Raw genomic sequence first — 14,543 nt, 5'->3', positions numbered from 1 at the left:
CTGATAATTCTCACCTGTCATTTGAGTCACAGTCTCTCACAGCCACAGTAAGGGTTCTTTGAATCTTTTGTGAGCATTCAGGTAGACCGTTATGATCACACTTTTTTTTGTTTGGCATTTCTTCCTACTCCTGCAGAAACCATAGAAGAGTACAGTATGTCATATGAAACATGACTGCTCCACAGGTTGCTCAACATCATCACAGAGCCCAATTTACTTCCCCATGAGTCATCTCCTCTGTTCCCTCTGAACCTTGATTTCCAGGTGGCTAACGGGTCCCAGCCATTATTCCTGTCAAATTTGATGCTTGTATCATAAAGTGAAGGATTGTGTCACCAATCTGCTGCACTCCCATCCCATCGGCAAAGCACCGTTTAGTGGCGAGTTCAAGTTGAGCACAGCTGCTCCTCCCCGCCCCTCTCAACTGAACTTTTTCTTTCCAGTAGCCGCTCATGAAACTACTACTAATCCCCAAATCCAAAAGGACATTTTTATTTTCCATCCTTGTATAATTATTGCATTTAGGCTATGTGTAATAATGTTCAGAGGCATTATATTGCCTTTTCTTAGGCCAGATATTTGTTTTACATATTTAATTAATATGTCTTTATTTTGCTAAACTTAACCTGAAGCAAAAGGACAGTCACAGTATTTCTTTTTTGTCCTATCGCTATCGAGTTATTGAACAAAATTATCGAATATCACATGCTTTCCTAATATTGGGCGGCTTTAGTTGGTTCCTTATATTCCAAGCGCTTTACAAAGTACATCACATTCACACACCTATGGCAGACGCAACCATGCAGGGTGCCAAGTGCCAACCTGCTCATCCGGACCAGTTGGAGGTTAAGTCAGTGTCTGTTTCATCTTATGAAGAGTTATTGTTTAGAATCTTGTCGTTTAATCACCAGGGTTTGTGAAAAAACGGTTTTCCATGTCGTGAATTGAACGTGCTTTGAACAGCTTGACTCCATCTGTGAATTGAAGCAAATGGAAGGTTGACACCAAGTTGTGTGATTGTGTGGCGTTGTGTCGGGACAGTGTTAACAGCATTGATGCTTCATCACAGAGTCAATAGAGTGTGTGTGCGTGTGTGCGAGTCTGCTGTCAGACTGCTATGAGATCATAACACACATCCTCTCCTCTGGCGCAAAGAATGGAGCTCTTTGTGAAGAAACTCAACTCAATCCTCTCCCTTTCTCTCAAGCTTCATTCATTATACTCCCATAACACAACTGCGTCGCTTGCCGCAGAGCATAACTGGTTTTCGACAAGCAATGCCGGTGTGTTACCACAGTGTTTTGGCTAGTACGGTTTTTGATGGTGTGGGAAAGAGGAAGTGACGTGGTTGAAATCCTCAGAAAAGAAACTAAGCACATTGAAAGACCGAAAGAATAAGATTAACGGATACAAGCGGCCGAAGACGGGTAGACAGGTGGCCGCCCTCTATCTTAGAGATAGGATGAGGAGTTCAGTCATCCGTGAGAGACTTGAGTAGAACCGCTGCTCCTTGACTTGGAAAGGAACCAGCTTAGGTGGTACTGATGCCTCCCGATCGTCTGCCTAGTGAGGTCGTCGCTGCACGTCCCACTGGGAGGAGACCCCGGGGTAGACCAGATTTGGAATTGGAACGTCCCCATTGAGGAAGTTGCTATTGTTACTCGGGAAGGGGATAGTCTGGAGCTCTCTGTTGGAATTACCCCCACGACCTGAGTCCGGGTAAGCGGTTGAAGGTGGATGGATGGGCAGAAAGCAAGCCTGAGAGACAAGACCTTCTTTATTGAACTTTCACTAAGTCTTCATAACCGGCTTTCATTCACTCTCTGCCTACAGGCATGTTCTCAATGTGACATCAGTCCAACTTGTCTTATAGACTTTATTATCCTATAACTTTAACATGGCTAACTCTCCCACATGTTACATCATTGTGAAGCGCGCTAATAATGCAACTTTTGTTCTTGGTGCATTATGAGCTTGCAGATCAGCATATTTTTTGCTATTTGTCATATGGGAAGGATATGTAGGGCTTACGTTGTTACCGTGTGTGTGTGTGTGTGTGTGTGCGTGTGTGTGTGTGTGTGTGTGTGTGTGAGCTCCGCACACCTGGGGGGTCTCGACCTTTTTTGGATATGAGAAGGGGGGACTCAAAGGGGAAAATGAGGTTGTTTGGAAACCATTGAACGGAGTATAAATTAGGCTTGACACATCGTAATGCTTTCTCATGCATCCACCTATCACAACCCCTTCCTTCTTTTTTGCCTCCCTCCTCCTTCGTTGTGTCTCTCTTTCTCTCAGTCCATCCACCCTTCTGTCCATATGCTAAATGTCATCAGATGGTGGTCCGTGGCTCAGATGCCAGATAAATAGTGGACCGTGATATGAAAATGGTTGAATTATTTTTATACAAATTAACACTGTGAACAAGCAACGTAAACTAAAGTCCCCTCCCCTCCCCTCCCATCCCATCCCCCTCTCCCAGGTCTAGACGACAGCCTCCAGCAGTACATCGCGTCCTTCCAGAGGGAGGGGGTGGACGGGGAGCGGTTGCTGCGGGTCACCCATCAGGAGCTCCTGGTGCTGGGAGTGAGCCGCGTGGGCCACCAGGAGCTGGTGCTGGAGTCCGTGGACCTGCTGTGTGCTCTGGTTAGTAGTGGCACCGTCACCATTACAACATTTAACACCTGCTGTGTGCTCTGGTTAGTAGTAGCACCGTCACCATTACAACATTTAACACCTGCTGTGTGCTCTGGTTAGTAGTAGCACCTTCACCATTACATAATTTAACACCTGCTGTGTGCTATGGTTAGTAGTGGCACAGTCACCATTACATCTAACACCTGCTGTGTGCTCTGGTTAGTTGCGCCGTCCGTCACCATTACCATTGGGTGGGAGTGGCTCAGGGGTAGAGTCCGTAGAGCAGCCAGACGGGAACCATGAGGTGCCCGGTTCGATCCCGGGCTCCCCCAGAGTTGGTGTCGAAGTGTCCTTGACCAAGACGCTGAACCCCAAATTGCAGGTTGGTGCCTTGCATGGTTTCCACCGCCATCGGTGTATGTAAAATGCTTTGGATAAAAGCGCTATATAAATCATAAACCATTTTCCATTTATTACAACATTTAAGTTAGTCGACGATCATCACACAAATGATTGCGATGAACGATTGATTTTAACTGTTTTTGGCCTTGAACATAAAGGATACATTTATGTTTGCCTGGTAATCAAAATATGCATGGGGGAGATGACAAATGATGGAAATATATACTGTATTACTGACATATTCATTATTTTTATACTTAAAGGACCACTTCACCACTTTTCAACCTATCTTCATATAATAGGTCCTCACTAATAATCATGATAAAATGGCTGTGTCTCATAAGAAGGCTGTGGGCAGTTCAGAAACCCGTCCACCAGTGGACATCACATCATCGATGGGGAATCCAAGCTAATAGAAACTTCAGGCTTTCTATTCCTGAAAAGTTGCAATGGAATGCGAAAATGGAAGCTAACGTTCTCATGATAATAAAAATCACACCTGTGTGAAGTGAGGGGCGCTAATATATTAAAGTCTAACTCATGTTGATTAGGTGATGTAATGGTGATGTAAAACAACACAAACATTAAACGCCATTAACAATAAAGAGACAATATGATGTAATGAGGCACATTACAATCCCTTTTGCCATTGTCAATGGTGTTTACAAAACAAACATTGAACTAAAGACAAACATTAAACCTGTATATAGGTTATATGTATTTTTGTAAATAAATCTTGTTTAAATAAATATCTGCCTAATGATGATGTCACTGGTGGACGGGTTTCTGAACTGCCCACAGCCCTCCTATGAGAAAAGAATTGTGCCATTTTATCATGATTATTAGTGAAGACCTATTATATGAAGATAGGTTAAAGTGGTGAAGTGGTCCTTTAAACAAATCGCAGATCCACAAGCTTACATCCACATATCTACAGGCAGATCTGCTATTTCAGCTTTTTATGTATATAAACATTTTTTCAACATGGAAACTATTATATAGATATATATAATAAATAAATATTATTATAAATAGACAAAATTATTGCAATTACCTCAAATCATTGCGATCATACCATTATGTAATAATTGTGACAGGCGGCCTACTGGTTTATACACCCTGCTTTAAGCCTCAGTTACTTAGTTGGGCTTGTTCATTCGTTTCATAACTTCAATATTGATTAAATAAACACATACCCACTGTGTCCATGTGCTGTCATCTAAGTGGGTGTGGACTAGACACTCGATACCAACATTATTATTATGTTTTCAATACTAGCACATCTAGATTGGCTATTTTTCCTACTATTTTTGTGCGTATAAACTAGGGCTTAAGAGAGTTTAAGCAACCAATATAGCCATGTGGATGTTGCTGATGAGTTTGGGCTGGTCTCCTAGCAACGTGACTGTGTATATGGATGAAATCATGGTTGTAGGCCATTGTTCGTGACATCAGGTGTTGAAGTTTCAGTCAGGTGTGTTTACATTGTCACAGTGTGTGCTGTTCATGGGGGGGTGGGGCGGGGAGGAACAAGGGATTACACTGGAATGTTGGGTCGTCTGTCTGTCTGTCTGTCTCTTTGTATGCATTTCTGTATCTGTGTGTGTACAGTGGTGGAAGAAATACAGATCTACAGACCAGCGTAAAGAAAATTCAGAGTTTCTCAAACATTTTGGAAGATTTCAGCTCACAAGTGTTGTGTCAGCTTGTAGATCTTCAGTCTTCAAATAGATGAAGTATAGGCTTAATGTGGTTTATGCATGTGTATTAATATTATAAATCTGCAAAGTAACATGTAACTAAAGTTGTCAACTAACTGCAGTGGGGGAAAAAAGTACGACATTGAAGTGCTCTGGCTGTAAAGAAGTGAAGTTTTATCACCTTGTCTGACAGTCGGATAATATCTTTGATCCAGTCAGCCATTATACTGACGTCTTATCTCTGTATTGATATGACTGGTTTCTATTATGGCTTTATGGCTTCCACGCCAGATAATGTGCTCAGGAAAATATCATGCATGCTGCTAACTTCTGTTATCTTCTGAACAGAGCGCCTCCACTCGCCTGTCACAATCATACTTGTTGAAAAAGACAAACCAAGCTAGTATGTTACAGTATATTGACGCTGTCATCTTTATACGTGTGTGTGTGTGTGTGTGTATGTGTGTGTGTTTGCAATTGCATGCGTGCATGGTTTTTACCTACTGTAATGACATGACCAAACTATGGTTGCCAGCTTGAAAGCTGTTAAAGATGTCCGTGTTATAAATACTTAACCAATGAAACCAATGAAAATAGCAACATGATGATATGATGAATAACTAGAAAAAGTGCCGGAGTCTCCACCAGGCCAGGTAAGGTTGTGGCCTCCTGGTGGCGCTATAATAGGCCAATGTGAAAAGGGTGCCATTTGTTCTTATGCCTTTGATGGCAATTGGATGATTTGAGGCATTTTGTTCCAAAAATGTGTTTTGCAAAAATTGGGATATATTCCTCAGCCTAGTAGGAAAGTGCATGAAAGATTTCACGTAAATTGCACGCTGCATTCATGATTGGAGGCTTTCAAAAGTCGGCCTCCTGATGGCGCTATAACCGGCCGTTCTCTGACAATTTGGGTCAGAGGTTCATTGTTGGCATCTAGGGAGTGTGTGTGCAAAGTTTGGCATCGACCGGGTTAACGGTGCCGGAGATTAGCTGGTAACTGACGGACGGACGGACACACACGGACGGACACACACACACACACACACACACACACACACACACACAGACAGAGAGACGCAGAGACGCAGTGCAAAACATACTCTCTCCCTACCCATGCCTTTGGCCTGGTGGAGACAAAAGCCCCTAGTTTGAGATTAGCTGGTAACGGACGGACAGAAGGAAAGACGGACACACACACACACACACACACACACACACACACACACACACACACACACACACACACACACACACACACACACACACGGAGTGCAAAACATGCTCTCTCCCCATGCCTTCGGCCTGGTGGAGACAATAACTATTAACTACATTGGCTCTATTTGGAACACTATTGCTACTTTGGCTATTTGTTTTTCCATTTCCTGAAAATGTTTTGGACATACAGTAACTGCACAACAAGGTGTCCACTAGATAAAGTGAGGATTTTCTTTTTATCAAGTTCACTTGATGTGCACAGTGTACACACGGCAGGCAGTCATGTAGTGGACATCTTACTCACTGTATGTGCAGTCGGTGTCGTCACTACAAAACAAGATTACCTATACTTCTTTGGCCTACTGGAGTACTGGCAGTGTGAGTGTGCATACAAACGTTGACACTGAATCGGTCCAGCTCTGCTCTGCACACACAGACACACTGACAGACCCTCTCATAGATGGCTAACTTCCCTCAGAGCCACGCTGTCAAAAGCATTATTGAAAAACTGTCATTGTTGACAGTTACTGTACAAGTGTACAGCGTCAGCAACTGTCCTATATGAGTTTACAATCAGTGCTGTGTATTTCCAATTTCCAGTACTTTTGCTTATACTCCTCTACATCCCAGAGGCAAATATTGTACTTTTACTCCAACACATTTATTTGAAAACTTTAGTTACTAGTTACTTTGTATATATTTGATTATTATTACAAAACATACAGTAACCACTTCAGCCCTATATACATTTCGGCCATTTGAAAATAGCCAATCTACAAACTCACAATGCTCTGCTATTTTCATAGATTTATTATTATACATTTTTAAATGGGACATTCTGCACAATTTGTACTTTTACTTTTGGTACATTAAGTACATTTTGAAGCCAATACTTTTGTACTAAGTAAATGTTGAATTCCGGACTTTTACTTGCAACAATTATTTTGTTTTCTATATTTCTATATTGCAGTATTGATACTTTTACTTATTTAAAAATACTTTTTCCACCACTATGAAGCCGGGCACATGAATAGGAGCCATCATGGCTCCGAGTGACGCCTCCTCTGAGAGTTGTGACAAACATGTCATGTGACAACATGTCTGAACTGACTGACCTCAGCCGTGACCCCCACAGAGAAAAACAGGGAGTTCATATTGTTTTACACTTTTGGCCTGATCTGGTTGACACTGTGACCTTTTACCTTGTGGGGAAATCTCTAACCTTGTGGCCAAGACGAGTTGCAGAGAGAAAAAACGTACAATGTGAAATGCTGTTGCACTGCAAGTGGCTGAGGGGGACATTGTTTCATATTCTTTATCTATGTAGTAGTAAAGTGATTCTGAAATATTGACTAATTGAGAAAGAAAAAGTGGCAATATGGGAAATTGTGTCTAAGGGGCTTTTTTCCGCCTTTATTGATAAGATACAGTTAGTCTGACAGGCATTGGGGGAGAGAGATGGGGAATGACACGCAGCAAAGGTTGTCGGGATCGGGAGTCGAACCCGCGACATGTCACGCTAGAATTAGCAGCCTAGGTGCCCAGATGGCTGCACCAGCCGTGTGAGAGAGAGAGTGATAAAGCAGAGAAACGGGGAAGCTGGGAAGACAGGGAGAGAAACATTGTTGACTTGTCTTTATATGCAGTTGTTAGCCAAAATGTACTGAGATACTGTACATGTAGTGACTGTAGTGTCCGGTAATTAACAGAGTTTTTACTGACTGTATGTCCTACTAGCTTAAATGTACATGGTAAACATATGTAGAAAGCTGCTGTAGTTGTCGTCTGTAATGAGAAGCACACCTGCAGTCTTTAATCTGAGGTGGAAGAAGGTTCACTATCATATGGACATCAAAACACTCCACGTTGTCTGTCTGTCTGTCTCCACTCGTCTCTTGTTCGTTCTTCCGCTGCGTTGGTTAGTCACTAACCAACACAGCGGAGTGGAGGGAGCGAAATGTAGCGTCTTCTGGATGCATCTCTTCTTTGCTGCTGGTTCCATCTTGTAGTAGTAGCTGTACAATGTGAATGCCATGTCTGTGCTGTGCCCCATTTATACAGTAAAGTTGCCAGGCGATTAACATTTCTATGGCCGATGGTCGTTAAGAGTCTATTGTTCCGTCGTCATGTTGTTTTCGCACGTCTATTTAGACGTGTGACAACAACAACGACGCAACAATAGGACGCCTATCTATCGCTTTCGGGGGGGGGGGGGGGTATTGTTACTTTCGGTCAAAATCTCGAGGCACACCTGGACAAATCAAAGGCACAGTAAAGTGCCGCGGTACATAGGTTGAGAAACACTGGGTTAGTGTGTTGATGATGATGAGAGCTTGCCGGTGTTGCCCGAGGCAGGGCAGATGTTGTCCACATCTGGGCGTCCTGACACGCAGCCCGGCTCTCTGAACATTGGCAGCTCAAACAGCCATGCGGCCTACTTGAGCCCAATTTTATATGATTGATTTCAGGCAGAAACCTCTTATCGCCATATTCAAACTTTTGTGATCTGTTTGTAAAGTAACGCCCTACATGCTCGAAATGCGGGCCGTATCGCTGCGCTTTGAGCTTGTAGATCTGCTACTTTTGCTGTTTTCTTTTTTACTTGAATCCTGAAAAGTAACAGTTTTGGCCATATGAGGTTTCCACCTGACAGAGACGATATGTTGTCGTACAAAAACAGCGGAAATAGCTGATTGACGAGCTCACAGAGCTTTTAGATCTGTACATTTTAAGATCAAGATGTTTTACTGTTTTACTTGACTGGCCACGAGCACACAAGAGTACAATTCTCAGTGTAGCAGCAGTAATGACAAAAACAAATAAATACTAAAGAATGGCAACAGTAGTAAGAAAGATGGTAAAGTACTGTATAATTATGTACATTAGTCATCACATACTTGTGTGCATGGTTCCTACTTAAATATTATCCATATATTATAGATAATTAAATTCTCCCAATGCAATGAATCTACCGTAACGGCACGCCCTGAGAGACTTACAGGATACGACAAGTCTCACATTCTTCTTTATCATTCTATATCTGTTCTGTTGACAACACACGCATGTGCACACTCATGCGCACGCACGCACGCTCGCATGTGCGCGCACACACACACACACACATACACACCGATGATAATGTAAAATGGTGTTGATTGGGGTCAGTTTTGAACTTTTGATTGATTGGAATTTGGATACTTTTATTTTTTTATTATCTGCAATTGAGGCAATTTGAAAGTGCTCGTTGGATATCACTGAACGGCAAACTGAATTTGCATATAATGCAGGAGGCAGCAGGACGTTGCTTTACTGATAACGAGTGCTTCCAAACTCTGACATCATCTGCAAGGATGAATTTGTTGACTAAGATTTCTATGGTGGATTTTTATGAAACAAACACTTTGCTTTCGTACAGCTTGTTGGACGCTGTTTAATACAATCAGATAGTACTTTTCTGTTTGGATGAATGGGCTGTCAATGGGAAATTGCACATAGTTACCACGTCCACCTTGCTGGCAAGATGGACGCGGTCTGCATATGGTCATCAATTGTGTCTGCTCATTTCTTCGTGTCATCACTTTCAATTTCACTTGTTTAATCTGTATCCTGTCTGACTTCTCTATCGTGATTGGATAATTTACTGAACAAACACTCTACAGTAGCAATGAGTACTATCAGAATATAGTGCCATTTAACACTTATTTTAATTCTGAGGACGTATATATTCTATTAATTTGGAGGTCATTGGCACAAAGAAGTTTGAGAACTACTGATTTAGAAGGCATTTGTATAATCTGCCTCAGGTCTAAATGGTTAAATGCATCTTTGATAGAATACAAATGTTCCCTCCCTTGCCCCCTGACCCCGTTTCAAATCCTACCTGCAGCTTTTTACTGCATAACACCCCCCCCCCCCCTCTCTCTATTTACTGTCTTAAAGGTTTTCCCCCCAAGCACCTGTTTTTATGGGTTGTTAAACATCGCCTTTTTACCTTTCCTACAAAGAAAAAACCTAGAAAAAAGAATTCCAGAAATCTTTCGAATGTTTCCACAAAAACCTCAGATGTTGGTGAGCTTTTAGATCGTCTACTATTGTCACTGAATGTTCGCCCCCCAGAATAGCACTTTAAGTTGTTAATGCTGCAGAGGGACAGGCCTGAAGCATCACACTTTAGTTGTTTTGGTGGCTTGTTGCATTGTCCTCTGTTCTGCCTCCTTAGCAGGAGGAAAACAAACACATTGCACACACACACACACGCACGCTCGCTCGCTCGCACACACGCGTGACCCTGGGGGCTAGAGAGAGAGAGAGAGAGAGAATCAACATCATCTGATCTGAACCCACTGGAACAATGCTGTCATGGCTTTTCATCTGTGTGTGCGTGTTAGAGTGAAGTGAACAGAACCGTGTGTAGGCCTACAATACGTTTGTGTCTTTGTGCGTGCATGTACTGTATGTGTGTGTCCTTGTACTGTGTGTGTGTTTGTTGATGAATACTCGTATGTGTGTGTGCGTGTGTGTGTGTGTGTGTGTGTGGGGGGTCTATTTGACAGGTGGGCGGGGACACATGTGCTTCCTGTTCGCCACGAGAGCACAACTGATCCCATAGACCCTTGCACAAAAGAAAACGTTTTTTTTAACCTTGTGCTAAAAGTAAATGTAACTGTTTGCTATTTGACAGGTATACAACATGTAACTACATTTCCATCACACATACAAGCTCTCGGAGCGCCCCAGTGAGTCACAGAGGAAGATTGCGTACCACACACATACATAAGGATTGTGTTGTCGTCGGGCAGAAATCTCTTATCTCTCTCAGTCCATATTCAAACTTTTTTTTCCTTTCGTAAATGTTATGCCTTATATTTGATCATACTGTAGCTTCACACAATTATTAAAAGTAACGGATCTACAAACTCGAGAGCTTGTAGTCGTAGATCTGCTGCTTTTAATATTTTAGAATTTCGATTCAGAAAAGAAACGGTTTTGGACATACCATGAGGTTTCCCACCAGACAGAGTTGATGTCGTCCTTCTCACAGCTGTCCCTGGTTCGAATCTGCATGACCTGAGGCACTTGACTGCATGAAAGGAAAAGAAGAAGACCCCCCTACTGTTTCTCTGTTTACTGTCCTAGCAGTTTGTCCTAATTATTCCTAGTTTTTCTATATAATTGTTAAATAGCAGAAATAGCCAATCTCCAATCTCCCAATGCTCATTGTGAGTTTTTATTTTTATTTATATATTTTGTTGCTATTCTTGAAATGGGGCTTACGTGGATAAATTTATTTGTGTAGGTTTGGGGACGCACGCACGCACACCCTATTTTTGTCAGTGCTAAACCCCTTATCCCTAAACAAAATAGTAAAAAAAAAAGCAAAGATGTTTAGGGATAAGGGGTTTAGCACTGACGAAAATAGGTCCCTATATCTAAATTGTCTGTCTGTCTGTCTGTCTGTCTGTCTGTCTGTCTGTGTGTCTCTCTCTCTCTCTCTCTCTCTCTCTCTCTCTCTCTCTCTCTCTCTCTGGAACACACGCACTCATCATGATGTCATTACCGGCTCCTCACAGACATGGCTTACTTCCTATGTTCATTTCCTTCCGACCAGACTCCACCTTCACTTCCTGTTTTAACAGTAGAGAGTGCATCTGTCTCACATGTCCCTGTGCTCACTTCCTGTTTTAACAGTAGAGAGTGCATCTGTCTCACATGTCCCTCATGAGTCTCACATGTCCCTGTGCTCACTTCCTGTTTTAACAGTAGAGAGTGCATCTTTCTCACATGTCCCTGTGCTCACTTCCTGTTTTAACAGTAGAGAGTGCATCTTTCTCACATGTCCCTGTGCTCACTTCCTGTTTTAACAGTAGAGAGTGCATCTTTCTCACATGTCCATGTGCTCACTTCCTGTTTTAACAGTAGAGAGTGCATCTTTCTCACATGTCCCTGTGCTCACTTCCTGTTTTAACAGTAGAGAGTGCATCTTTCTCACATGTCCCTGTGCTCACTTCCTGTTTTAACAGTAGAGAGTGCATCTGTCTCACATGTCCCTGTGCTCACTTCCTGTTTTAACAGTAGAGAGTGCATCTTTCTCGCATGTCCCTGTGCTCACTTCCTGTTTTAACAGAGAGGGTGCATCTGTCTCACATGTCCCTGTGCTCTCTCTGTTCCTGCTCCTATACTCTGGTTATCAAAGTGGGGTCCGGGGACACCCAGGGGTCCTCGGGGGGGTTCCAAGCGGTCCCCAGCTAAATGATTAATAGTTAAGAACCAAATGGAGGCCTCTAACTCCTAGAGAGAAAATATTATTCTCCTGTTTCGTCCCATGCAGTGAAGTGACTCCCAACATTAACATGGAGTGTTATTGAACGGCTTAGTGTGAAAGTTATAACAACGGCCTAATGCTTCTGCTAACAACTTCACTGCGATTTGAGTCGAGAGGCTTTGCTTTGACTGAAGCTGACGCAGGCCGGAATATTTTCTGGTCAGATGATCGCTATGGTGACTGGGCCCAAGGAATGTGGGAGTTCTGTGTGTGTGTGTGTGTGTGGGGGGGGGGGGGGGGGTCCAGGGGTCATGAGAATGACTCTGGTGGCTTTAATCGCCCATCAGTCACTGCGGGTTATGACAGAGTGTTACGCGGTCTCGACCCGACGTGGTCAGGAATTTGGTCTTCTGGCATCATATGGACGGGTGAACCCGCTTGGCTGAGGGTGCCGATCTCAGCTGTCCCTTCGCGGGATTTATAAAAACATTCGTCTGGTCTTTGGTCTGCCTGCCAGCAAGCTGTCTCTCCTCCCCCTGTCTGCCTCTGTGTGTGTATTTATGTTCATAAGCGCTTTCAACCTGGTGTGTGTCTATTTTTGGGAATGTCACTGTCAGCGAAAACATTTTTCAAATGATGTTCAATTACAGCAAAAGATTATCAGATCTGCAACGCGCCGCGTTGTGAGCTTGCAGGCATCAGGACCAGGCCCCAGGTTTAGAAGCACTAGACCAGTCAGTGGTTCATTCTTGTCTTAGTGGGTCACCTCTGTAAATAACATTTTTTTGTTTTGTTCCATTTGTACACTCAGTTACACACCCGTATGGGGCCATTTGGAACCCATGCACTCAGGGACACTTTGAGACCCACTGGTGTGTTTCCAGTGAGCCAACACGCACAATAGCAGCACCCTGACTCTGTTTGACCAGACTGGAACACAGCCTTCATTAGTATCATCGGTAACACTTACAAGGAAGTGGCGTGTGTATAGAGTCCAAGCGATTTGTGATGAAGACGTGGCCCTTTTTAATCCTGTAGAACTGTGGAGTGAAGTGACCTTTGACTCCTCTGACCCCTGTAGAACTATGGCGTGGAGTCGGACAACCTGAAGACGCTGGTGGGCCGGATGCGCTCGGCCTCGCACAACCTGCACAACGCGGCGTCCGAGCGCAGGAAGAACCCCGCCTACGACGGCGTCACCGCCCACAAGCCCTCCAACGCCTTCCTGACGGCCGTGGTGGAGCTGATCTCTGCCGCCAAGAGTCTGCTGACCTGGCTGGACAGGTAATGACATGCCATTGGTTGAAGATTGATTGGCCCTGTCACATAATTGTCTAATCGTAATTATTTAATCGTGATAATTGTTTGCATGTTGGAACATTTTCTTACATTTTAAAATAAATTGTGAAAAAAGCAGAAATAGCAGCTATTTTATAACGGCAGTTATAGTATAACATTATTGGTGAACTCACAAGTGTGCGTACAAAAGAACGAACACGCCAAGAGAATACACACACACACACACACGCACAAACGCACGGAGGGACAGTAAGGCATTCTTCACTTAACTGTCAGTGAGGAATTCAGGTGATGAGGACATTAACAGCGTTGTTAACGAGTGTCTTCCTGTCGGGCTCCTTTAAAGCAGCGGTTTTACAGTCCAGACATTCCATCTGTTTTCAGGACGTCTTGTGGGCTTCATGTGTGTTATCTGGGTGGCTGTGGCTCAGGAGGCTTCATGTGTGTTATCTGGTTGGCTGTGGCTCAGGAGGCTTGATTTGAACATATTGATTTGATATTCAATGCAGCAGTGGTTCCGAATCATCTTCATGACAAGGACCCCATAATTGATACGAGTTTAGCCGCAAAAATATTTTTGTTCAAGGGACCCTCATAATAGAAGATTTATCAACATTTCTTTTGAGAAAATAACCAATCTACAAGTCCTAATATAAGAATGTTGTGCCACTATTCCCCCATAGGAGAAGGTCTATCAGGATTTGTCAAACTATTTCTTTAAATTGCTGATATACAAGCTCACTACGTGTAACATCGTGACCCATTGTGAGCTTGTAGATCAGCTACTTATCAAATAGCTACAAAAAAGGATGTTTAAACTCTTTTTAAAAGTAAGTGTTGCTAGAAAAGTTAGCAACACTGCAGAGCTCAAGACCCTGATGACAGGAGAGTGAGGAAGGCAGCGCTTCAGGAGTAGTCCCTGATGACAGGAGAGTGAGGAAGGCAGCGCTTCAGGAGTAGTCCCTGATGACAGGAGAGTGAGGAAGGCAGCGCTTCAGGAGTAGTCCCAGGTTGGTGTTGGCTAGTCC

The 14,543-nt window shown here is 43.3% G+C and overlaps 1 protein-coding gene across 1 annotated transcript in view; it reads left to right on the top strand.

The window, feature by feature from the left end:
• LOC310876230 (connector enhancer of kinase suppressor of ras 3-like) overlaps positions 1–14,543 on the top strand; it is a 45,173-nt gene that overhangs the window by 15,375 nt on the left and 15,255 nt on the right. The window contains exons 2-3 of the mRNA XM_083789700.1: positions 2,480–2,643; positions 13,298–13,500. Coding sequence (XP_083645826.1) covers positions 2,480–2,643; positions 13,298–13,500 — 367 coding nt within the window. The remainder of the gene's footprint in view (positions 1–2,479; positions 2,644–13,297; positions 13,501–14,543) is intronic.

Source organism: Protomyctophum parallelum (genome assembly GCF_964188405.1).
Source record: "Protomyctophum parallelum genome assembly, chromosome: 19".
In the NCBI taxonomy this organism is placed as follows: Eukaryota; Metazoa; Chordata; class Actinopteri; order Myctophiformes; family Myctophidae; genus Protomyctophum; species Protomyctophum parallelum.
The sequence above is the reverse complement of the archived record's forward strand: the minus strand, read 5'-3'. Positions and strand labels throughout refer to the sequence as shown.